General features: G+C 49.0%; 7 protein-coding genes across 7 annotated transcripts; 5 read left to right on the top strand and 2 right to left on the bottom strand.

Annotated features, from left to right (window-relative positions):
* Nucleotides 1–2,159: 2,159 nt before the first annotated feature.
* Nucleotides 2,160–2,864, top strand: Aspvir_004040 (uncharacterized protein; the record flags this gene model as incomplete). Its single annotated transcript, XM_043267278.1, has 2 exons — nt 2,160–2,201; nt 2,604–2,864. The coding sequence occupies 2 exons, from the start codon at nt 2,160–2,162 to the stop codon at nt 2,862–2,864; spliced, it is 303 nt and encodes a 100-aa protein (XP_043123213.1).
* A 4,735-nt stretch (nt 2,865–7,599) lies between these two features.
* Aspvir_004039 (uncharacterized protein) lies at nt 7,600–8,641 on the top strand (the record flags this gene model as incomplete). Its single annotated transcript, XM_043267277.1, has 2 exons — nt 7,600–7,839; nt 7,874–8,641. The coding sequence occupies 2 exons, from the start codon at nt 7,600–7,602 to the stop codon at nt 8,639–8,641; spliced, it is 1,008 nt and encodes a 335-aa protein (XP_043123212.1).
* A 600-nt stretch (nt 8,642–9,241) lies between these two features.
* Aspvir_004038 (uncharacterized protein) lies at nt 9,242–10,169 on the top strand (the record flags this gene model as incomplete). Its single annotated transcript, XM_043267276.1, has 2 exons — nt 9,242–9,875; nt 9,940–10,169. The coding sequence occupies 2 exons, from the start codon at nt 9,242–9,244 to the stop codon at nt 10,167–10,169; spliced, it is 864 nt and encodes a 287-aa protein (XP_043123211.1).
* Nucleotides 10,170–11,436: 1,267 nt separating this feature from the next.
* Nucleotides 11,437–12,937, top strand: Aspvir_004037 (tyrosine--tRNA ligase TYS1; the record flags this gene model as incomplete). Its single annotated transcript, XM_043267275.1, has 7 exons — nt 11,437–11,557; nt 11,623–11,661; nt 11,714–12,106; nt 12,153–12,217; nt 12,268–12,334; nt 12,385–12,626; nt 12,689–12,937. 7 exons carry the CDS (start codon nt 11,437–11,439, stop codon nt 12,935–12,937), a joined length of 1,176 nt encoding a protein of 391 aa, XP_043123210.1.
* Nucleotides 12,938–13,242: 305 nt separating this feature from the next.
* Nucleotides 13,243–14,420, bottom strand: Aspvir_004036 (pyridoxamine-phosphate oxidase PDX3; the record flags this gene model as incomplete). The annotated part of the gene is made up of 2 exons (XM_043267274.1): nt 13,243–14,288; nt 14,354–14,420. The coding sequence occupies 2 exons, from the start codon at nt 14,418–14,420 to the stop codon at nt 13,243–13,245; spliced, it is 1,113 nt and encodes a 370-aa protein (XP_043123209.1).
* A 903-nt stretch (nt 14,421–15,323) lies between these two features.
* On the bottom strand, nt 15,324–19,145 carry Aspvir_004035 (pentatricopeptide repeat protein; the record flags this gene model as incomplete). Its single annotated transcript, XM_043267273.1, has 1 exon — nt 15,324–19,145. The coding sequence occupies one exon, from the start codon at nt 19,143–19,145 to the stop codon at nt 15,324–15,326; it is 3,822 nt and encodes a 1,273-aa protein (XP_043123208.1).
* Nucleotides 19,146–21,715: 2,570 nt separating this feature from the next.
* Nucleotides 21,716–22,762, top strand: Aspvir_004034 (sterol desaturase family protein; the record flags this gene model as incomplete). The annotated part of the gene is made up of 1 exon (XM_043267272.1): nt 21,716–22,762. The coding sequence occupies one exon, from the start codon at nt 21,716–21,718 to the stop codon at nt 22,760–22,762; it is 1,047 nt and encodes a 348-aa protein (XP_043123207.1).
* Between the last annotated feature and the right edge of the window lie 143 nt (nt 22,763–22,905).

Raw genomic sequence — 22,905 nt, 5'->3', positions numbered from 1 at the left:
TAATCTATCTGCCCAACCTGATGCATCCAACATTATTGAGCAGCATGCCTTGCTTACAATTATGGCTCAGCAGAACAGTCAACTGGGCGAACTTATCACTGCTTTTAGGACCCACTGTTTCAATGCTCTTTGCCATGTTGCCTGTGTCCTCGGTGCTGAAGTATCCAAGATCAATAAAGCTATGGAGAGGGTCTCTAGTGGCAAAAATGATAAGCATCTTGCAGGTATTCGCGCTGGTGTTCAATGGGCTGTTACACTTATTGACTGTCTTGATAGAGAATGCGGTTGGGATGGTAGAGGCAGTGATATTCTTCTTTATTATTAGTATAACTTTCTATTTTGATTTACCAACGCTGACCACTTCTAGTCAAGCCAGCACTAACCAGCTTAACAGAGTGGGCAAATCGAACACAGTCGACTAATATTATCCTAGACAAATTGAAGAAGGTGGAATATACTGAATTTCCTAATGGAGTACCACCGCCTTCCCTGATTGTCAGTTCCTTGCATCATAAACTGCTGGTATGGGAATACTACAAGGTCAGTCACCATGACAAGGTTTGGAGTTTTGACTAAATATAAATCAGCTTGCATGACATTTGCAACTCTTTCCCATGCAATTGTGAACAAACATTGGAAACGTTTTTGCAGTATCTAGACAGATATGGACATGATTCATTGAACACTACTGACATTGAGGACTTTCATGCTATGTTGCATCCTATTCCATGGTCACTACAGAATTATACTCGCAAATGACCCCAGCTGGAAGATAATACTGACCGCATGCCCACTCCTCCCACTCATATGTCTCTGGCCTGGGGAAGTGCACCAACAAATGAAGGCTCCTATCAGTCAGATGAATACAGCAGCGACCAGAGCATCACAAACTATCCTTGCTCCACAAACCCCCAAAGAAGCAGCCCCAATCTTGTTGGAGCTGACCCTGCAATACAGAAAACACTGTTTCATGGAATTAAATGTGACCCTGCCATAAGTCAATCCCTTTTCAGCAGGTTTGAGTCTGATCCTTCAATAGAAGGATCACTTTTTATCAAGCCTGATCCTGCACATGCTCAAGCATTATTCACTCAGGGATTGACTCTTATAGCTGATGTTACACTATTCTAAATGCTTATTTATAATATCTGTAGTTGCTACATCCCATAAAATGGATTATCACTTTCTTATTCTTTTTTTCATAATTCCCTGAAGCATGAACACTCCTCTATCTGCTTTAGGCCACCTAATGATGACATCTCTATCAATTACCAAAATCTCATTCAGTCTAACTTAGATTTCCTTCCCTCCTGCAATTGAGTGGGACTGATTGTGCGAACCATTAAAATATCTAAAGAATCTAGTATCTTTACTTAGCTCTTTATCTATTAGTTTAAAGAGAAGAACTTTGCCAGGTCCCACTCTCCATGGTGGAAGCTATATATTATTTATCACTGTAGACATAATTACTTCATCCTTCATCATATCTTTATAGGGTCCGCAATGGTGCTTAATAAATTCACTCTTAGTCAACTTACAGAAGTCAGAAGTCAGAAAAAAGAGTAGGGCTTGTATAGAGATGACTCACATCCACTCCATGATAGAAAAGTTTCCGACAATTAGGACCGAAGCCAGGTTTGATTAGAACACAACCTAGGCTTCCTGACTCCTTTTGTGACGATTCTAGAGTGTCTTGAAATTCTGCTTTGGCAGCTGCAACTTGATCAGGATCAGCAGGTGTGCAGGGAATGATGGTAAGACTGTCTTCCATCTTGCAATGAATACTTTCTGGAAAGAGTTGATGACTTCAACCTTTATTTTTGGTTCAGGATGGTGCTCCTTTTCCCTTGGGTGTAAGCCGCGTAACCTGGTAGACAAATAAGGGGTAGCAGGGGTGGGCGCAAGATGTCATCTTCTGCCACATGATCTAGGGTCATGTAGATTGCCTCTCACCCAAGCAAACAATGCAGTTGTCTACACCACCTTCAGCTAACGCCGGGGAGGTTGCATTGCAGTGACTGGCGAGGACCATGTCCGGACACTCCTTTGGCTCTAGTGGTCTTTGATATTTAGCAACAGCCGCGTTAGCAATGTACTGCACGTGCTTTGCTCAGTCCCCAGCCTTCTTCAAGGTGGTATAATTCTGAAGGAAACCCACCATGGCTCAAAAACATGCACAACAAAGTGTGAACACCGAAAAGGTCAGTATCTGCAAGCTAAACATGTTCATACCAACAGAAAAAAATAGGGTACGACATGTATAATATTATTTTCTCTTCTCTTCCCTGTACTTGCATTTCTTACATCTGGATTTCTCGTGTCTATTGTCTGTGACTCTATCTTTAGTCTGATACTACCGAGTCCAATAATTTACCGCTGACAAAAGATATTGTCAGTGACTGGGCTCCAGATGGATACCCATTCGGTGAGTGGCCATGGTTGGCGGGGTAAGCCAAAAAAAAGGTATAAAGAGGGGAGGTGAGTTACTTCTCATGTAGTTTGATGATAACCATCCCTTGAATATCCTCTTACCAGCTGCCAAATTCACACGGGTACGGGAAAGATCCTTTTTAGATGATTTTTCTAACATTTGAGATGTTTAGGCACATCCCGCCACTCCAAATCTATTCAACAAAATCAGACGAATCCCATCGGTCAAAGATTCATCGGATCAAAGCAAGGGGAAAGAGGCCATGGTTGGGATCAAGTCCGACGTCAAAACCCTTAAGCAACTCAGCTCCTCAGGTGCGGCTGCCAAGAAGAAGAGAGAGGATAATCAGGTAGATAGAGGAATGCGCGCTATAGAGGGAGCTGTCCAAGCTCGTCTCCAACAAGATCGGGATAACAATCAAAGTTCCTCCTAGGAAACTGCTGTCCTCAGGAGGAAGTCATGTTTGGTGGTTGGCCTCAGCCTCGAACTCCTGTTGAAGTTTTCTGTCGTACTCCTGCTTGTCAGAAAGTTTGTCGCTGGCGATGCGTCCCACATTCTTTCCCCAAAGAAAAGGCATAACCAAATTGAACTCTTCGATATAATCGCCGCAAAATAATGGTCGTATATGCTCCTTGAAAATCATGAACAAGCCGGATGGGCTGGAGAGAGCCAGAGTAAACCAAAAAGTGCCTGTTTCCCATGTTGTGTTCATGATATCGGATAGTAGTGGTAAGTTATTCTTTTTTGATCCTACCATTGCTTCCTCCTCAGCCTTTAGGGCGTCCATAAATTCTGTCCGCACTTTGTCGTACTCAGATGATACCAGTTCATCGACACCCTTGTTTGTGAGCCAGTGAAAAGGTCTAATCATCTCAATCGGTAGAGAGCAGGCCCACTCCAAATCCACTAGACAGGTTACATTCCAATCCTCATCAACAAAAATATTGCTTTGATGGATGTCTGTTAATGAGAAAACAAATGGCCCTCGCCGAAATTCTCTCTGGAAGAATGATTTGGATACTGTTCGCATCGCGGAGAGTGAGGATAGCTGAAATACACAGTCTCCAAGGTTATTTATTGCGTTTGGTTGATGCAGAAAACGGTTGTCGTGGAGCGTGAGCACATCCGCCACATAAGAGTCGACAGTTGAGTATGTATAGTCACGATGTATGCCTGTAGGTATTTCTTCATTCTCCAGCTGCTGAATTTCGATTGAAAGAGGTCGGTTTGCCAAAATCAAATACCCTTCATGATCAATGATAAATGAGCCGATCCTGGGGATTGGTGTTTGGGTGATGCTCAGAAGAATATGGGAAAGACTATGGAAAAGGTTTTTCCGTAGCTTGATGTTATGCTGATTATCTGTCCATGTGTTCGAAAGCATGCTTCCCCGGTTTGATTCAATGTATTCGAGGAGCAGATAGCTGGACTTGATGGCATTCTCGCCTTTGGCAGGATGGGGAACGTATCTGGATGGTGTTGGGTACCCAAGCCATGTGAAAGCCTGAAACCGTATTGCATAGAACCACCTGTGCAGGAGCGGCAAGTTTTTATAATAAGTGAACTGAGATGAATTAGCTAAGTATAATTGAATAGAGGATGAATCTTAATACAGTTTCGCTAGTTGAGAGAGCAAACCCGTACAACTCTGGGATTGGTACGTCCGGACAATTTTCTTGCAACCATGCATAGGTTCCCGCCTCGCATCTAACCTTCTCATCCCCGTTACCAGGCATGAAGTCCTCACCAATCCTGTATGGGAGCGGGAGTCGAAGAATCACTGTCTTTGCACTCCTGATGGTAACAGTAACAGGGATGCAAACGTTGAAGCTACCATGTAACCAATTCTCAACGTCTGACACATGACAGGCATCAGGCGAGTTTAGATTAAGGTGATGTGCGACAATGTTCTTGATCCAGCCCTGGTGATCGTTGAGATAAGAAAAGAATCTGGTCTGTTTATCATAGTAAGATAGTTGATGAAGAATGTTGACCTCCTCTTCCTTAGCGGATGTATAGGTGATTTCACCTCGAAGAAGCTGTCGTGTTCTGGGCATATAGGAAAGATAACAGAAAGTTTGCTACTTTGATGGAGTCCGTGGTCTTGCCCTTTTATGAAGATGCCCCCTGAAAATGTGTATCGCCGAGTTTGGAAGGATCGGCGCCTTTCCCACCAATCATGTATCCAAGCCAGACCTGATCGGTTGACGACCAGCGGCCAGCCACGGCGTCGGAGAGAAAACAGACTCCTCCGGGTTCGATATATCGATTGCCGCGCTACTCTGTCAACAGTACAGATCCCGCTGACTCGTCAGACGAGTCAAACAACAGGCAGCCCCATCTTCCTTCGCCAACCGAACATTTGGAACGGAGGAAACGACGTACATCGCATTCAAAGCAGGAGTACCCCGAGGTGAATCCAGACACCCAAACCGCGCGTACTATGCACAAAAATGCCTTCATGGCCTGGTTTGCGGATTGAGCCTTGATCTCAAATGTCCAAATGCACACTTGCACGAAGCGCGGTCAAATGATGGACGTCATCCCATTTCACTGCTGAAATTCGTCAAACTCGTCAGCCCAGCAGCTAAACTACGATCCAGACAACCGCTGTATACCTTTGTGGAAAGGGGGACTCCATGAATCTCTCCTCGCTATCACGCTTGAAGTATACGGCTATACATTTTCTGGCAAAGGCACCACATACAGCTCTCCCTTCGAGGGTGACGTATATCGGAAGTTAATGCACTTACAGGGGTCTGCTATTCCAATTTACCTTGGGGATATCTACTTGAAACGAAACGTGTATTGCCTTGATCCCAAGCGCATCATCGTCCATATGTCGCCACATTGCTCCCCAGATCCACGAGGCCGGTGTCGATCATCAGGACCAACGATTAGCAAACATGCTGTGGAATGCGGATGCGGAAGTCCAGCGAGTTATGTTCATTGATTTTGGTCGTGCGGTTATCAAGGAGAAAAGGAAAGTGTCGCCGCTAGATGCGTATCTACCTGGGCCAAAGAGGTTACGGCAGCGCCATACTCGCCGTGGCGTTCTCGTTTAAATCCGGAGTTCACCAAGGACCGATTTTGTCTCCACAGAATATAAGGGTGTATATCTTCAAGGTATGCTATCCACATGTCTTCGTGAACCTTCTAACTAGGACATCTATGGCTTTAAGGACACGCAGACATCTTGTGCGTCCAATTCATGTCAAGCTCGTCAAAAAATTGATGGCGATTTCATTTGATCCCACGATTCATTTGGTAAAAGGAATGGAACCAAGCGTCTGCGAAGCCACAAATGCTAGAGAGGATGGCCTCCCCTCCGTCAGGGGCTTTCTTTCTCTATTCAGAAGCCCCCAAAACACTCTGGATGCTATCTCCTCTAAGGAATATCTAATCTCCACTTCACTACCGAGCCTTGATAACACACTCACCAATGACTTGTCCATGAGGAACTCTATCTTCCAGAAGGTTAAGGGTGCAACTATATTGAGAGATAGTAAGCACTGGAAAGGCTCTAATACTAGGGCTAATCAGCATGTCTAGTCTGCGCCTGGATTGATAGGAGCTGACAGCATTGAAATAGAATTTGAATTAGTTTCTTGTTAACTACATGTTCAAATTCTATGCTGCCCGTAAAGAGGCGAATTTTGAATAGAAAGATATATGTAATCAAGCTGTGCCTAGTAGTCATAGAGACTGTTCTTAATCATGGAGCCAGGAGTGGGTATAGTACACCCATTTGCTCTGAGGGCTAATTGAACTAATTTTGAGCTAGGTAAGAATATAGACTTATAGATCACCCTGGTTTCTCCTACCCTTATTTAACCTATATATGAATAATATGACTCACATAAGTAGCATCTGATAATTTAGATCTCCTAGATATTTTACTATATAGAGCTTAATATCCTTTTATTTTAGTAAGTCATTGCTTCTCATGTATCCAGAGGACTTAAATAAATGTTCTAGAGTGCACAGATATTAAAGTCATTATCTTTTATAATATACTATGCTAGTGTTAACACCATACTATAGTAAATTATACTTTACTAATAGCTATAAGATGATAGGTACTAAAGAGAAGATTATTAATATTAATAGGTGGCTGAGTCTTTGCTCCTAAGTCAAGCTCATACTTATCAGTTAATATCTTGCATACAAGCTAGCAAAATCAGCTTGGTGACTTGGTCCTTGTCTTCTGAATGTTTACTTACCATGGTCATCTTATACCTCAGTCTGTATGGAAAGAGACTATCTATTTCTTAGCACCAGAAGATTCTCCAGTATCATGCAAAAACCAGAAATCCCAACTAATATTTAACATGGTGGTTTTCAAGATACCAGCGAAGGAAACCTTCAATCACTCTCAGAGTGATATTCTTTAGCCAATAAGCATAGTCTGGAGGTTGGAGCTTCAATGTAAACTTCTGGAAATTTTGTTTAACATGACGGACACGTCTCTTAGTAGTATCTGCGAGATCATCCTCAACCTTTGGCTCAGACTGCTGAACGAAGCTATTCCAATCAATATCTGCGGCCTTTGTTTTGCCCATTGGAACTGAATAAGTTTGTACACTGTGTGATCAAAATATTTAGAAAATAGCATCTTAAGCAGGAAGAGGAAGGCCCTTTTATCTTTTTTTCGCCTCCTTGTCCTTTCTGCTTTACACCTTGTACTCACTGCGTAGCCGCCAGGCTCATCTCAAGATGTTCACAGCACTAGGACAGACTAAGTAAGGTTGACCAATACTCGTAAAAGCGGCGATACACAGCGTGGAAAGGCCACAATTTCTAGCCTAAAGGCCATGCACAACTGTGTCCTTTCCATTGTCACCCAGACTTACTCCGTATTCATGCGGTGACGGCGAATTACTGCATCTTAGATTTGGATTTGGTGGCGTATCGGGTATCTGGGCTCAGCTTGTTCTCCCCGGACCCCGGCCTACTGATAAGCTCTGAGTCTTGGTATCTACAGACAGGCAAGGTGAGATAGGTGTATATACATAAGTGTTTTGACAGTCACGACAATTGTGCTGGATTGTAGAGGAAGAAGTGTTGTCCAGGGAATATATATTGAAGCAGCCCTCCCAACACACCCATCTCAATAACTTACCTATTCCTAATACGTCAACACCAGTCTTAATTCGATCACATTCAAAATGTCAATCGGCAGTGGCCCCCAGGCGTGGAAGACAGAGGACGTCAAGCGCGACAACTCATGGATCCTGCGCTTAACACCTGAGGAAATCGAGGGCTTCCGTATGGCCCTGGCCTACGCCAAAGCACACCCAAAAGAGCTTCTCGACATGACCCAAGCAGACTATCCACTGCCAGAGGCCTCCAAAAAAGCCCTTGAGCGCGCCATCGCCACCACACAAGGCTGCTGGGGCATGTGTCTGGTGAAAAGGGTTCCCAGTAGACGAATGGACTGAGGCCGACATGCGCGTTGCCTACTGGGGCATGGGCCTGTACATGGGCGCTTGCTGGACACAAAACCGCGCTAGCGAGGTTATTAACGATGTACGCGATGCAGGCGGCAGCTACAAGGTCAAGGGCGGCCGCAGCTACAACACGAACGCCGGGCTCGACTTCCACCAAGACTCCGCCGACGTTGTGGCCCTTCTGTGCCGTCACACGGCCAAATCCGGAGGCACGTCGAAGGTCATGAGCAGCATTGCACTTTACGATCACGTCACCGAGCTCCGCCCCGATCTCCTCCCCGTGCTTGAATCCAACACCTGGTTCCACAGCTACCAGAACACGCAAGACCCCACGCAACCACCCTACTACCGCTGCCCGCTGATGGGCAAGAGCGGTGGCTACTTCTGCGCTCACACCAACCGCAAGAACACCATTGCTGCACAGCAGGACTTCCCTGAGGTGCCGCGGCTGACGGCCCAGCAGGAGGAGGCGCTTGACCTGCTGGATGAGATCATGCCGAGTGACGAGTACTACTACTCGATGGAGTTGGAGCGCGGAGATATGCAGCTGTCGAACAGCTTCGTGACGTTGCATTCGCGCACGCTGTTTGAGGACTTTGACGTGCCGGATGAGAAGCGTCATCTCATGCGTTTGTGGCTTTCTATTCCGCCTTTGCGGGACCATGGTGATGGTTGGGTACGCGCTGGAGAAGAAAAGAAAGAGATGAATTGCGGTTGTGGTGGGCGGGCACACCTAGGCAGAGGGCCCATCACGGGTTAATAGGGCCTACTGCTTAGTGTGTGGATCATCTGTTGTTTGTTTTTCTTTCTTTATTTCCTTCTTTCTTTCTTCGTTTTCGGGATGCACAAGTTAGGTATCAAGGATCTTCTGGTACAGCACTGCAGCCCCTCGTCCAGGTTGGCCCTTCTAGAAGTAAACACTTGATTATGCATGGGAAGAATGATGAAACTCCTTCGTAGAGATTGACTCATACTTTACGTAGCTTGGTTGCGGTCACATCATAGTGTAATGAAGACATCACCTTCCTCCTGATGCTCCATTGTCAACCCCGTTCACTTCTCCCACTTACCTTCCCGAGGCTCTCTTCACAATATTATACCGCGGGCTTTCCTTCCTTGCTACATTCGTTCCATTTGGGCACGCGTTCTCAGAAGGCGACACCACACCATCGCAGCGACACCTTCCCAAGACGGTCTCAGCCTGCCTTCTTAGAGCTGTTCCAGCGTGCCTTCCCAAGGATTACCCATTCATTCGTACTTAAGTGTCGGTAAGTGCCCGCGAAGGCCAACTCTTTCAGAGTACCTAGTCTTTTCCCACCCGACCCGCGTCTTGCCTCAACCGAACTGCGTGTTTTCCACCATGCCTCTGAAGAAAAAATCGAAGAAGGCTGCTGACGTGAACATTTATACCGATGCCGATGCTAGGTCTACCGCTGTGCTCGCAACCAAGACTGACATAGCCTCAGAGTCTGACATGATTGCCGATGCGAAAAGGTCACTGGCTGAATGCCTTGATACCGACGAACTCCATTCGGAAGTCCTGTATGATAACATGTATACCGGCAATGACAAAGGTCTTGGAATAGTCAGGGAACACGCAAGAATACCTGCACTAGAGACCAAGCTCGAAGGGTTGCAGAAAGAGCTTTATGATGAGCGCAAGGAGAGAAGGGACCAATTCAGTGAACTCCATAATGCATTCAATCGGCTAGCGCAACAGACAGACGCAAGGTTCTCTGTTCGTTATGCTGATATCAGGAGCAGGTTTCTCTCTACATTCCGGAGAGGTTTCATGGACGATGAGTCGAGGGAAGATCAAAAGGTCATTGACCAGGGAAACGTCGCCGCTCACCACGGATTCTTTATGGCGGACGCTATGCTATATGATCCAGAGGGCTTTATAAATAAACATAGCCAGCAATTCCCACCACGCACTGATCTGGATACCTTCAAGCTTCTTTATGGTGTTGACCCTAGCCTTGCTAAGAAAATTGGTAAGCGTCACATTCTTCAGATCTTTATTAGTTTTGCTCAAAGGCTGATGCTACCTGTGTCCAGATTACACGCCGACAGTTCAGGTACTAGAGAGACATGCCATGGTCCGCGCTTCGTCTAGATTTCAAATGACCGCCCTGTTTGAGGAGAAATTTCAAGCATTCATACGCGCTTTGAAAGCCACAGACTACGCTGGTGATTACCTGAATTTCCAATCAGATCAGGTTGCAGAGCTTCTGTTCGCATACCAAGAGTTCTGGAAGGCTAGCAGACAGTGCCAGCCACTACGGTGATGTTAAAATATAATACCACTATGACTATGGATATGAGACCCTAGACTGATGAGGACCATGTCCGGACACCCTTTTGGCCTAGTGGTATTATAATTCAATAGGTGATCCCAGGAGGCTGCTTCCAGTCTTCCACACGCACTATTGGGCAGTCCTCCTGCGGAAAGGATAATGGGGACCAAATGACCATTCTTAGTGCTTGTATGCCTCACGCGTGAGGTATAGACGTTATAAGAAACACAATAGAAAGGAACACGAGGACATTATTGCTTTACGAATATATACATGATGACATCATCAGTAACTTTCGCAGCCGCGTCGCAGGCTTCATGTACTGTCCTGTGTCTCCCATGTTTGTTCTGTTGGGTAGCCGGTGTTTACAGAGAAAATGATGTGGTATTCGTGCTGGGACATTTAAAAGAACCGTCAATCACTTCGGGGTAATATTGCCCAGCAACAGCCGTAAATTGCATATCATCGGTGGTTCCGGCTTCAATGGGGCCCTTGAATATTTTGAGGCCCCACCACTATCAGAAAGATATTTTGGGTTCCGCGGCACAACCTAGATAACTGGTAGATCTATCTGATCCATATTTTAATAAGAAAGTGCTTGAGATGCTTCGCAACTATGCTATATGTGCGTATACAGGAAGGGAATATGTCATACTTCCAACCACTCAGCCAAAAAGGGCGTCCAGACAACCATCTCTAGCTAGTAGGGATAGTAGTAGTAGGGGCAACACAGCAGGGACACAACAGAATATCCAAGTGATGGGTCTTGGCGACGATCTACAGACCGAGTCTCGAGCTCTATCTATCCGGATGTTGGAGGTTATACAATACCGGATGAAAAGCCAACAAGATCGGAGCATTCCAAGAATTCCGAGGGAAAATCAGACGCAAGGACAATCAAACTCCTTGTCTTGCAACTACATGCGGATTCCGTCAGCATACAGTCGTCAAGGCGCCTTCATCCGCCCATCTCACTTTCCGATTCAGGGGTATGGCTGGTACAATGATGGACAATAATGCCCTTGGTTTGAAGGCTGGCCATGTGATTCATTCTTTGACCAATCAGGATGTTTGAATTGCTGGCTGACCGCCTTGTCGCATGTGTGATTACTCCAAGCGGGAAAACACCCGGCCCGGTGATGGTGGGGATTTTTGTATTTATCCATGGCTATACAGACTGACTCACCTAAGCAGAGTGCAGTATATAGGGACCGTGGTTTCCGTTGTCAAGTTTTTGAAGGCATATTCTTCCTGGACCATGGCAGAAATGAACGCGGCCGAAAGGTTCGCCCTCATCAAAGAGAACCTTCAAGAGATTCTCAACCCGGATATCATTGAGGGCATTCTCGCTGAGGGGCGCAACCCAAAGATCTACTGGGGTAATACACAACCTTTTTCATGTGACATCTGGACAATTGCTGATATCTTCTTTTTCAATTGACAGGAACGAGTCCCACTGGCAAACCTCACTGCGGATACTTTGGTACGACGTCGTTGCAATGCAATCGAAAGCCCACCGCTAACCCCGCATTTAGTGCCCGCCGTCAAAATCGCACAGTTTCTGGCTGCCGGTTGCGATGTGACGATCCTGATTGCTGATATCCATGGTTTCCTCGATAACCTGAAGGCGCCGATTGAGCTTGTCGAATACCGCGCGAAATACTATGAGTACACAATTAGAGCGATGCTCCAGGCTGTGGGCGTCTCGACGGAGAAATTGCGCTTCGTCCTCGGCAGCTCCTACCAGAAGAGCCCCGAATATGTGATGGATGTGTACAAGCTGTGCTCTCTGGTGTCGGAGCATGATGCGAAGAAGGCTGGTGCTGAAGTCGTCAAGCAATCCAACAACAGCCCTCTTAGTGGTCTTCTCTACCCTATCCTCCAGGTGCTGGATGAGCAGCACCTCGATTGCGATGTTCAGTTTGGAGGTGCGCTTCCTCGACTATTACAATCTACAAAGACTAATTTGAGTAGGAGTTGACCAGCGCAAATTGTTCGCGGCATCCACCGAGTGGCAGCCCAAGCTGGGTTACAGAAAGGTCAGCACAGCATCGTCGTATGGCTGATGATTATGCTCACATACTCCTAGCGCGGCCATCTGCTCAACCCCATGGTTCCTGGGCTTACTGGTGGAAAGATGAGCTCGAGTGAAGAAGGTACTGTCGATACTCCATACCTTTATGAGCAGCTTACTGATACTCGGTAGAGAGCAAGATTGATCTTCTCGAGGCCGCGGATACTGTCAGAAAGAAGATCCGCAAGGCCCAGGCTGCTCCCAAGGAGATTGAAAACAACGGTGTTCTATCTTTTGCAGAATTCGTCCTGCTTCCTGCTTCCGCCCTGAAGACTGGCCGCCCGGAATTCCGCGTCAGCCGTGAGAGAGACGGCCTGGAGCCTCTCGTCTACACCGACATCAAGCAGATGCAGGAAGATTACCAGAACGATATTGTATGTACAGGAAGAAACCTGCCGCGCAAAGGTCATCTGGACTGGTACTGACTTCTTTACAGTTGACACCGCAATTGCTCAAGCCCGCTGTGGCGGAGGCTCTCGTTGAGCTTATGGCCCCTATCATCACAGCTTTCGAGGCCTCGAAAGAATGGCAGGAGGTCACATTGAAAGCATACCCCCCTCCAGAAAAGAAGAAGAAGGAAAAGAAGCAAAAGGATAAAGGAAACCGCTACCCGGGGGCCAAGACTGCTGAGACAGCAGAGCTCCCACTCCGGGAAATTGGCGTTCAGGAACCTACAGCGGACTAGATTCGATAGAGTTAGATACCTGAATGACATGATGCACATTTCTACTCAGCTACTGCTCTGATCCAAAGATTTTCACCACCTTTCAGGTTGACGACTGCACTCATTTTATATATCATTGCTCCAGGAGGATATACCCTCATTACACGATATACGAAATAGCAGTATTTGGATTGGCATCCCATGCTATTGAGCGGTGCGCAAAGTTATTCAGCTGAAGCTGAAAGGATCTATGCTCAGTATTGATTAAGTCCTAAGACTAGGTAGTAGGTTCACATAGTCTCGATATCAAGGGTCTATTGTAAGGTCTATGGCGAAAGTCGTTGAATCTGCCATTTGAATGACGAATCATCATCTGACTCTCTCACTCTCACATATCGGAAGCGATCATGTAACCGACTGCGTCGGCCTTGCCAAAACTCCACCGACTCGGGTACCAGTCGCACACCACCCCAGAACGGTGGAAGAGGGATCTTGTCTACCCCCGCAAACCGCGCCTCCATCTCCTGGACCCGCTGCTCAAGCAGAGCCCTCCCGTCATCGATGTCCGTCTCGTCAATGTCGGCCGGGATCTGAGGGCATCCAGACGTGGGCGTCGAGCCCTGAACGTGCGCCGCGGCCGCAACGCTCTTCCGCCGCCGGTCAAGCAGTATCTCGGGCTTCGCCGACCAGAGCACCTTGCTCTGCCAGCTCGCCCACGCACCGATCTGACTGCCCCGTTCTCGAGTATCCCAATACAGCTCGCTCTCCTCGCGGCTGAGTGGCTCCACCATCCCCTCGATACGTACTTGGCGCTCCAGCGCCGACCAGCAGAAGGACAATGCAGCCCACCGATTGCCCCCCTGCACGTCTTGGAGCAGACTCTCGTCCTCGCCGGGCCGCGGCATCGCACCAGGGAAGTCACCGCCATCCGCATCCACACCAAACACCTGCCCGCCCTTGCCCTCTCGGCTGCCCCAGTTACTGTACACCACCCAGCCCCGCTCGTCCAGTTCCTTGAGGTAGACAACGCGCGCGCTGACCCGCCCAGAGGGCAGCGATGCCGTGGCCAATGTACATGTTTCCGGCGCCGAGGACGGCGACAGCCGCGGGTCGCGGAACCAGGTGTGGAATTGATGGAGCGGGTTGGACGGATGCATCTGGGAGACTGTCAGGGGCGGGTTGATAACGAACTGGTGTGCACGGGCCGGGTGGGCGACGATCTGGCTCTCGATCGTGGAGTCGGGGGTCGAGACATCTGAGCGAAGTTGCTCGGCGATATGCTCGGGGACATTTGGGGCGGGCGAGGAGGGGTCTTTGGTCTCGGTGGCTGAGACTTTGAGGTCGGGGGTTGCTTGGATGTCGCCGGGCGCGACTAGACGGGGGGTTAGGAACAGATCATTTTCATCTTTTGGAGGAGGAGAGGTGCAGAAAACGTACAGATCAGCTTCTTCGGCCGTCGGGAGTTCATTGCGTGCTCGTCAGCTGTTGGGTTCCCCGAACTCATCCTGCGAAAATACCACGTTTGGTCGTGGCTACCACGGCTCGTTGCCAGACGAATGCGACGAAGAGGGCACTGAGTGCGTAAGCATACACGACCAGTAAGCATAGACTGTGTACCTGCGTGAGCTTAGCGAAAGGTGATGGTCATTGAAGAATTGAAGCGGGGGGAGATTGCGAGTCATCGGCCATCATGCGGAGGTCGAGAACGGAAATCCACGGCCGGAAACTATTGGCCTTTTGGAGTACTCAACACCGCGTAATGATACGAGGAGCACCTTTTCCCGAGTCGCCTGATCAATGTCGACTGATCGATCAATTGCGATCCGATCATTGACTAAAGATTTTCTAAGTGCATTCAGCATTCAGCTAGGAGGAATTCGAATTGTATAAATCGCAGCTCCATGATGTCATTATCGCCAGAACAGAGATCGGGCACTGCGAGGTATCTACAATCTGTATGCTGCAGTTTTGCTTCATATGGTATTTGAATTTTGACCTGATTGTTTCTAGAACAGCACGGATCCTCAGGATAAGGAGTAGAGAGTGGTCTATCAAGACAAAGAAAACATGGAAAAAAAAAGAAAAAAGATCAAGACCAATGTGGTATGGTATACACGCAACATAATGAATCCCAGTTTTGACCAACGCCTTCCCACTCGCTGAATGCATAACACAGTGTAAATGAATCCTGAAACGAAGTAATCAAGCATCGGAAAAATGGATGCTGCCTTCCCGAATGCCTGTGCAAAGGCCGTCGGGCTGGAGATCACCAAAGACAGGGAATCCAGCCCTGGCAACTTAAGTGGGATACATTAGAAGAAGTACTTTTGATTTTGTCAATTTGACATACGTTTCAAACTGGTTGAAACGAGGAAGAGAAGGCAGCATCATCGGATGAAGACCCTGTTTAGATGGCAGCAACCGGTGCACCACCTCCAACCAGGTCAAGAATCTTGCTGGCCACAGCAGTAGGGTAGCCACGAGACAGCATCTCCTGGACGACACGAGAAGCTCCCTCGCGGTCTTCAGATGCCAAAAATGCACGAGTCATTGCCTCATAGGTGCTGGGCTCCCGTTTGTCGATGCCAACGCTGTCATAGACCGCCTTGGCCTTGGCGACGTTGCCTTCAGCGGCCCACCCGTGAATAAGAGTGTTAGCAATGTAGGCAGTCATCTCCACACGGCGATCGGCCATATCCCTGACTACGGCTTCGGTTCGAGCAACCTGATGATTGGCCACCATGGCCTCCAGTAAAGCCTGGTAGAGGCAAGGCTGTAGGCGCACTTTGCGGTTTGATACAACAGACTGGAAAACATCCAAGGCAGCATCAAGGTCGTGCATCACACATCCCTTGGCGTGGATAAGGGATGCATAGTGTACGGCTTCGGGCTGTTGTCCGGAGGCCTTGATAGTTTCCAGCACCTTCTCAGCAGCAGTCATGTCCACGGGCTCCAGGGATGCATAGGCGTCAATGAGCAGTTTGTACGTGTGCATGGTGGGCTGGATGTTGCGACTTTGCATGCGCTGGTAGTAGGCCAGCACCTTGGTGCGGTCGCGTTTGGTATTGAGGAAGTACTGGATCATAGAGTTGTAAGGAGCGGGTCGCGGCTTGTAGTTGGGCATCGACTCCATCTCCTCAAACATCTCTTCGGCAAAACGCTCATCACTGACACGGCAAAGAGCATTGACGATCGTTCCGTACGTGACACTGGTTGGGCGGATGCCGTTGGCACGCATCTCGGCGAAATACAAAAGGCAGTCGTCAATCCGGCGTGCCTTACCAAGTTTGCCAATAAGCGCATTATAGAGAAATGATGTCGGCTCAACTCCTTCGGCAACAGCACGATGGAAGATCTTCAGAGCCTCGGTTGCTTCATCAAAGGTCTTGGTGGATTCCTTGAGGGTAGTGATGTAGAGGCCAAAAGTATTCGCCGATGGTGCCGAACCGAGCTCCAGGAGCTCGTTGTGGTACTTGGCAGCGAGGCTGCGGTCTCCGAGAGTCAAACAGGAGGCAACCATGGCATCGAGGATGGAAATCCAGCCATACTTGACAGCATGGTACTGAGGCAGCAGAGGAACATCACGACGGGCCATGCTCAGAATCTCCTGCACTAGGTCGGCACGGCCGGCCTTCGTAGCCGCGTTAATGAGCTTGGCATAGGTGATATAGCGAGGATGGCGACCAATGCGACGCATGTTCCGAAGCCGAGTCAGAGCCTCATTCAGATGCGACTCTGCGCGACCGCTGGTGCTCTCCAACTCCTCGGCAATAATGGAAGATCCACGGAAGTCGGTAGCATATGCATATGGATCGAAAGAGTCATCGCTAGACACGGGCGTCATAGACGAAACTTCCGAAACAGGAGAGTGACGGCCGGAAAGGAAGGACGATGGGGAGGACGCCAGGCTAAGATGGTCCTGCCACCTCTTCACCATATCAGGCCGACTGTTGAACAGCTTGTTGACGGCTTGATCGACCAGGCCAGTAGTCTGAGCATCCAATGGGAGTCTCGTGGCCAGAGCGATGTCAAGCATGTGGGAGAAGCGGATGGGATGAGCGACATCAAAGGCCATGGAGTTGTTGCTGAGAAGCATACCAGCTTGGACCTGGAGGGCGAGCGCCAGGTCGGGAGCAGCAAGCTGAGAGATACCCATAGGTCCAAGGCTGGCAACAGCATGTTCAGCAAGGGGAGAGATGAGACCACCATTCTCAGTCATGGACCAAATGAGGTTCATGGCAGCCTGGGGGGAGAGAACAGCGGCAGTCTGCATGAGGACACGGCCGATAAGGTGAAGGCTTTCATTAATTTGTTCGCGGATGGAATTCAGTACGACGGTGTTGTCCGCAGAGGAGTTGCGAATCCGTGCGAACATATTGCGGGCTTCAAGAAGGGCTTCGTCGACCTGACCACTCTTGACCAAGGCAACCGCGTACATAACCGTCGGCTGAACCATATCCGAAGTTGCCTGACCCACGGTGCTTAGCATCAGCCACAGGGGTCGAGCCTCTGCCACATTGCCTTGCCGCACATGCAACGCCAGCATCGCAATAGCGGGGCCCTGACGTACAGTCGCGTCTGAGGGGAGACATCCGTACGCTTCGGAAGCGGTCTTGAGATCACCGGCGTCTGCTGCGATGACGCAGATGCGGGCCATGGCATGATCCAAAGCACCACCGCGCAGCTGCTCCTTGGCGTGCCCCAATGCCTTTGCATGTTCACCTGACTTGAGACAGTACTGCACAAGGCCATCCTGAACAATTACGGACTCGACGGCCTCCTGGCGAGTTTCACGGTTTTCAGCGACTTCATCAAACGAAGCACGGATGCGCTCAAGGAATCGCAAGGCATTCTCTTCCTTTCCGGCTGAAAGATAAGCCCTGACCACTGCAGCGTACACTTGACCGTCCAAACGCTGGACAATGCTGAACGTGCCATTATCGTCAGAAATTGCGAGATCCTTGTATTCGTTGTAGCACTCAACAGCACTTGTCAGATCACCGGTAGACGCAAAAGCATCGATCATTGATGGAAAGATAGACGCATGTGGTGTCACCTTATGCGACTCCATGTGAGCATAGATACGGATCATATCCTCAACTTGGCCTTCTTTCGCACATGCTGTGATAAGATAGCGATACATATCGAGAGAGAAGACAAGATCTGCGTGACGAGTAGTTGCGGTGTTGAACAACTTGACAGCAATCGCGAGAGAATGGTCCTCAGCGAGTAAATCGCGCTCCAACTGATTAGAGTGCAGCATAAACTTGCCAGGCTCTTCCATGCCTCCATAGCGAAGGCGCTCCTGCTCCAATGATTCCTTGGCCTTGATCGTCTCATGAGAGCGGGTAACGAAAAGCTCGACCAGTGTGCGGTAGGTGACTTCATCGGGAATTACCCTGCGACGAAGCATGTCTGAGTAGACATCGAGTGCTTTGGGAATGGCATGTGAAACGTCGGTGTGAAGGCGGACGGCAGATTCCAACAAGGCATTGTAAGCACCAACGGTCGGAGTGAGGCCATCTCTTAGAAGCAACTCGAAAGCGGCAGGGATCTCAGCGTACTTTTTGCCCGAGGCTAATTGGACAATCTGGTCTGAAACAATTCGAGACTGCTCAGCGGTCGCATCTGAGACGGCGGCAACCTCCGGCGGTAGATCAGGGAATGCCTCAGTACCCTCATCCTTTGCTTCCGATGCCTCCTCAGCAGCCTGTGCCTGTTCTTCCTGGATCTGAATTTCTCGTGCGACGGCCTCCTCGACTTGAGCGCTTATTTCGGCATTGGCTGAGGCCTTGGTGACGCGTGGTGAATCGCGCAGACCGGGGTGAGAGTCCGTAGCCTTCTCCTCCACCTTCACCTTTGCTGGTTCTTCGTCCCCAGTCGGCTTCCAGCCAATTCGTTTCTTGAATTGGAACTGTTTCCAGTCACTGTCATCGCCAGTCTGCTGAGCGTGCTGCCACGCCGCATAGTATGCCGCTAACCCAAAGTCTCCGGACCCCGAACCACCCTGGCTGGCCTTGGCACCAGCACCCGAAGAACTTGATGGCTGGAAGACATTCTGTAATTGACTAGTCCGAGTGAATTTGGCGTGTTGACTGGCAAGTTGATTGAAAGTTGTCGACGACGCGTACGAAGACTGGGACGCCGCAACTACCGACTGAGCATAGCCATGGGTGAAGGCTTTGGTGAAACTCTGACGCGCGAGGTGAGTGAACGGCTTGAACACCATTTATCTTGCGGGAGACCTCTTCAGAGGGAAGAGGTAATGCTGTATAGTGATTAGTCACACGTCTATAATTTTTTCCCGCCAGGTACCGAATCAAATCAAGCATACCTTGCAATCAAAATAATAGAAATCATGCAGGTTCATTTGACGACTTGAGGTCGCCAAAAGAACGCGCGTATAAAGGGGAGAGAGACCTAAAATGGCGAAGAGAGGTAATAGTCGATTTATGGTGAAAAATGTGAGAATCTGATCCCCAGAGAAAATGAAACAATATTTGAGAAAACACGAAAATGATCTGTATCAATGACTAATCCACAAAGGGGTTAGTGCAAATCCAGACGGACTAAACCTGTTCGGGGCACAAATGCTCTTTATGGGGCAAAGAGTCCAGTGCTCAGTGTCCCACCTGTCCACAAGTCCCGAAAGGATTCCACAAGGCTTAGAATGAACCTTTTAATGGCAGGCAATCAGAGGAAAGACTGCCCTGCTCAAATAATATGAAAGAATGTGGTGGGAGATGATGGGAAAAAATTGATGATGACACCTGGCAGATCGCGTCCTGATATCAGATCCTGGAAGAGACTAAGGGGATTATGCACGTAGGATAACAGTAAACGTCAGCGGAGGAAGCCTTCGAGAAACTATCCAAAATCATTGCCTAAGGTTTGCACTTTTCTACGATGAGATGATCAGGTGGTCGCCCTTGTCCCCGGGTAAAGGGACCCATTGTCCAATCGAAGAAGCGAGAGAGTCAATTCCCGCTGGGGCTGTAGGGATTCTAGGGAAAAGCAGGAGGTGGTTTTCACCCGTCCCTGATTCTTTGGTGGATAGCCGGAAGTGTCTGGCTGTTTTGACAGGGGCGCAGCAGCCGTGAGTCACCCGTCATTCCGGCTTATTTTCTTGACTCGCTTTGTGGCTCCGTTCGGAGTTAGACTGGGCCGATCGAGCTCTGCGAGCAAATGGCAGCGATTGACTGTGCGCAGTCTTCCCCACTATCAGCCAGCCCTGACGGCCTTACTCCTTAGTGCCTGGGATCCCGCAGTGCTGATATGCCGAAGCCGCGAGTTATGTCCGGTGCTGGCCTGAGGCACTCAGTGTCGTACTTTGTTCAGACCGACGACTTTTTCATCGCTGCCACTGTACACGTATGAGACTCTTTTTACAACCTTGACAATTCACAGGAGATTCGAGAGTTCGAGTGTGCCTGGAAACTCCTTACCCGGTGTTTCACTGCAGTACTATGCATGATACTGCCGCAGTGGCTTCCATAGTGTCATGCTTGGCTCAGTGCTTTTCGATGGCATTGCTTGTTTGGGCTACTTATGTAGAATCCAATCTTGCATAAATGTTCTTTTACATCCAGGGACCTATCATTTATTCCCGATATGCTACAACTTGCACGGCAGACTGGTGCTCAACCGTATGCTGCGCCTGACAGATGAGATCTGCCAGAGCCCATTGTTCAGGGGGTACAACAGAGGACAGATAGCATACTTAGTATTCGTAATCATTTCCAGGCGGCCATAGTACTCCTGTTCGTTTAATGGCAGATTTTGTGCTTGTTAAATAGCCAGTTCAGACGGAGAAGTGGTTGTATCTCAAGCGAGCAATGGCAGCACCACACCAGACGCAAGGCAACAGCAAACTGCCCGCCAGTGACCGGCCAGGGAATGAGTTGCAACCATAAGGAAAATGGAAATGTCTAGCTCCTTGTCCATGTGAAACTGCTAGTCTGGAGAGAATGTGGATATCTTATCGAAGTGTACTTACATATGACCCAGATCATGTAACTGTAAGTTGAGGGGCACCAGTCCCAATTGGGCATGCAACGCGACGGAGTTCCCCAACTTGAGTCTCAACTGGGGTACGCATGACTATCACGGACCGGCAGGCAGTTTTTCCGAGAATGGACAAACTGTCTGTTGGGGGACTCTAACTGAGAATGACTTTGTGATGGTTGATCTGTTAGACTGTATCGCGGCGATATCCATGGATTCGCATAAGGGGCAAACTGTATTTGTAGCCCTCTCGAACCTGCAATTTGTAATGCAATAATGGTGAGATCCCGACATGATGGCGACTGTCATCCAGAAGAGGAAGAATACCTACTGATCGCGTAGTAGAAACATCCCAGACATAAGATCCATCATCAACTCTTGTCTAAAGGCCCGAGGTCTTGGTGCGGAGAAGAGTGCCTCCGAATGAACGCCAAGGACAAGTCAAAATCGACATCATGCGCCTGTCGCGTGTGGTTCGGCAAGGTTCCAGTGATCCCAAAAAGCCAAAGGTTGCGAGCTCCAGCCCCTGTTCGTTGAGGACGCGAGGATCTGCACAAGCGTCATTAGTAGAGCCGCGGTGCTGGTTTCTTATACCAGGGTCCCCCAGACCCTCCCTCCACATGAACAGATCTACTAATTCACATGCCGAGGGCATCCACATTGATCTTCTGGGCTTCAGACCATGACGCAGGAGCTGAAACATAAAATAGAGGCCATTCCCCGGCCAACCCCACCCTCTTGGATGAAGTACCACTTACAAGCATATAACAGAGGGACCACAAGCGAGAGGCCAAGATGGCAACTGCAATGCGCAATCCCAAAGACTCGATGAGGTCTACATGGCGCACTGATAAGGGCCAGTGGACTGTGTTCCATTGGTTCTATGAGGTGCTTGGCATACATCCTACTGCCCTCGACCAAGCCGTTCCGGTACACACCAAAGACGACAAGGTGCCTTTCTTGCCAGAATGGCAAACCAACCGCTGGGTCCTCTTTCATGCCCTGATACCATTTGCCATTCACTGGGCCTATGTTACCTATACAGGTCGCAACATAACCCCAATCGCCGCCTTCATTTTCTACAGCGCGGCGTTCAAGGCGATTGCCATTCATGAGTTGCACATCCTCCGCCGCCTCGGCCACGGACTTGGGTTTTTCGACGGCGACAAGCATGAGCGAGACGGTGTACCTGACGTTGGTGTCGTAAAAGTCGTTCAATCACTTCTCTCGACATCCACCTTCCGTCCGATGATCACAGTCTTCCTGAGCTACCGGACCGCCCTACCACCTTCCTCTATCAACTGGGTTTGGCTACCACTTGAAATTGGTCTTTATGGCATCGTTCTGGACTTTTGGTTCTATTGGTACCACCGTCTCATGCACGATGTCGGTAGCCTCTGGAAATACCACCGCACTCATCACCTCACCAAGCACCCGAATCCGCTTCTGACGCTTTATGCGGATAGTGAGCAGGAGTTCTTCGACATTGCGGGCATTCCTATAATGGCCTATTTCAGCCTCAAGCTCATGGGCCTCCCTATGGGCTTCTATGAGTGGTGGTTTTGCCACCAGTATGTGGTCTTTTCAGAACTTGCCGGGCACAGCGGGCTCCGCCTTCACACATTTACACCATCGACGCTGACTTGGCTTCTGAGGCTCTTCGATGCTGATCTGGTCATCGAGGATCACGATCTCCACCACCGCTATGGCTGGAAGAAGAGTTACAACTATGGCAAGCAGACACGCCTTTGGGATCGCATTTTCGGCACATGCCGTGAGCGCGTCGAAGCCAAACCGGACAATATCGATTACGACAACAAAATTACGCTCCCTCTGTGGTGAGCGTCGGTCTCACGAAGAGCACTTTCTTCTCTTTATGACGTCAAGCCTTTGTTTTCTTGTAGGACAGCTTCCTAAATTAATGCATTGTTGTACGAAGGCGTCGGGTGGTTAAATGCTTGGAAACCGCCGTGGCCTTTGGAAAG

This window comes from Aspergillus viridinutans (assembly GCF_018404265.1).
Source record: "Aspergillus viridinutans IFM 47045 DNA, scaffold_2, whole genome shotgun sequence".
In the NCBI taxonomy this organism is placed as follows: Eukaryota; Fungi; Ascomycota; class Eurotiomycetes; order Eurotiales; family Aspergillaceae; genus Aspergillus; species Aspergillus viridinutans.
The sequence above is the reverse complement of the archived record's forward strand: the minus strand, read 5'-3'. Positions and strand labels throughout refer to the sequence as shown.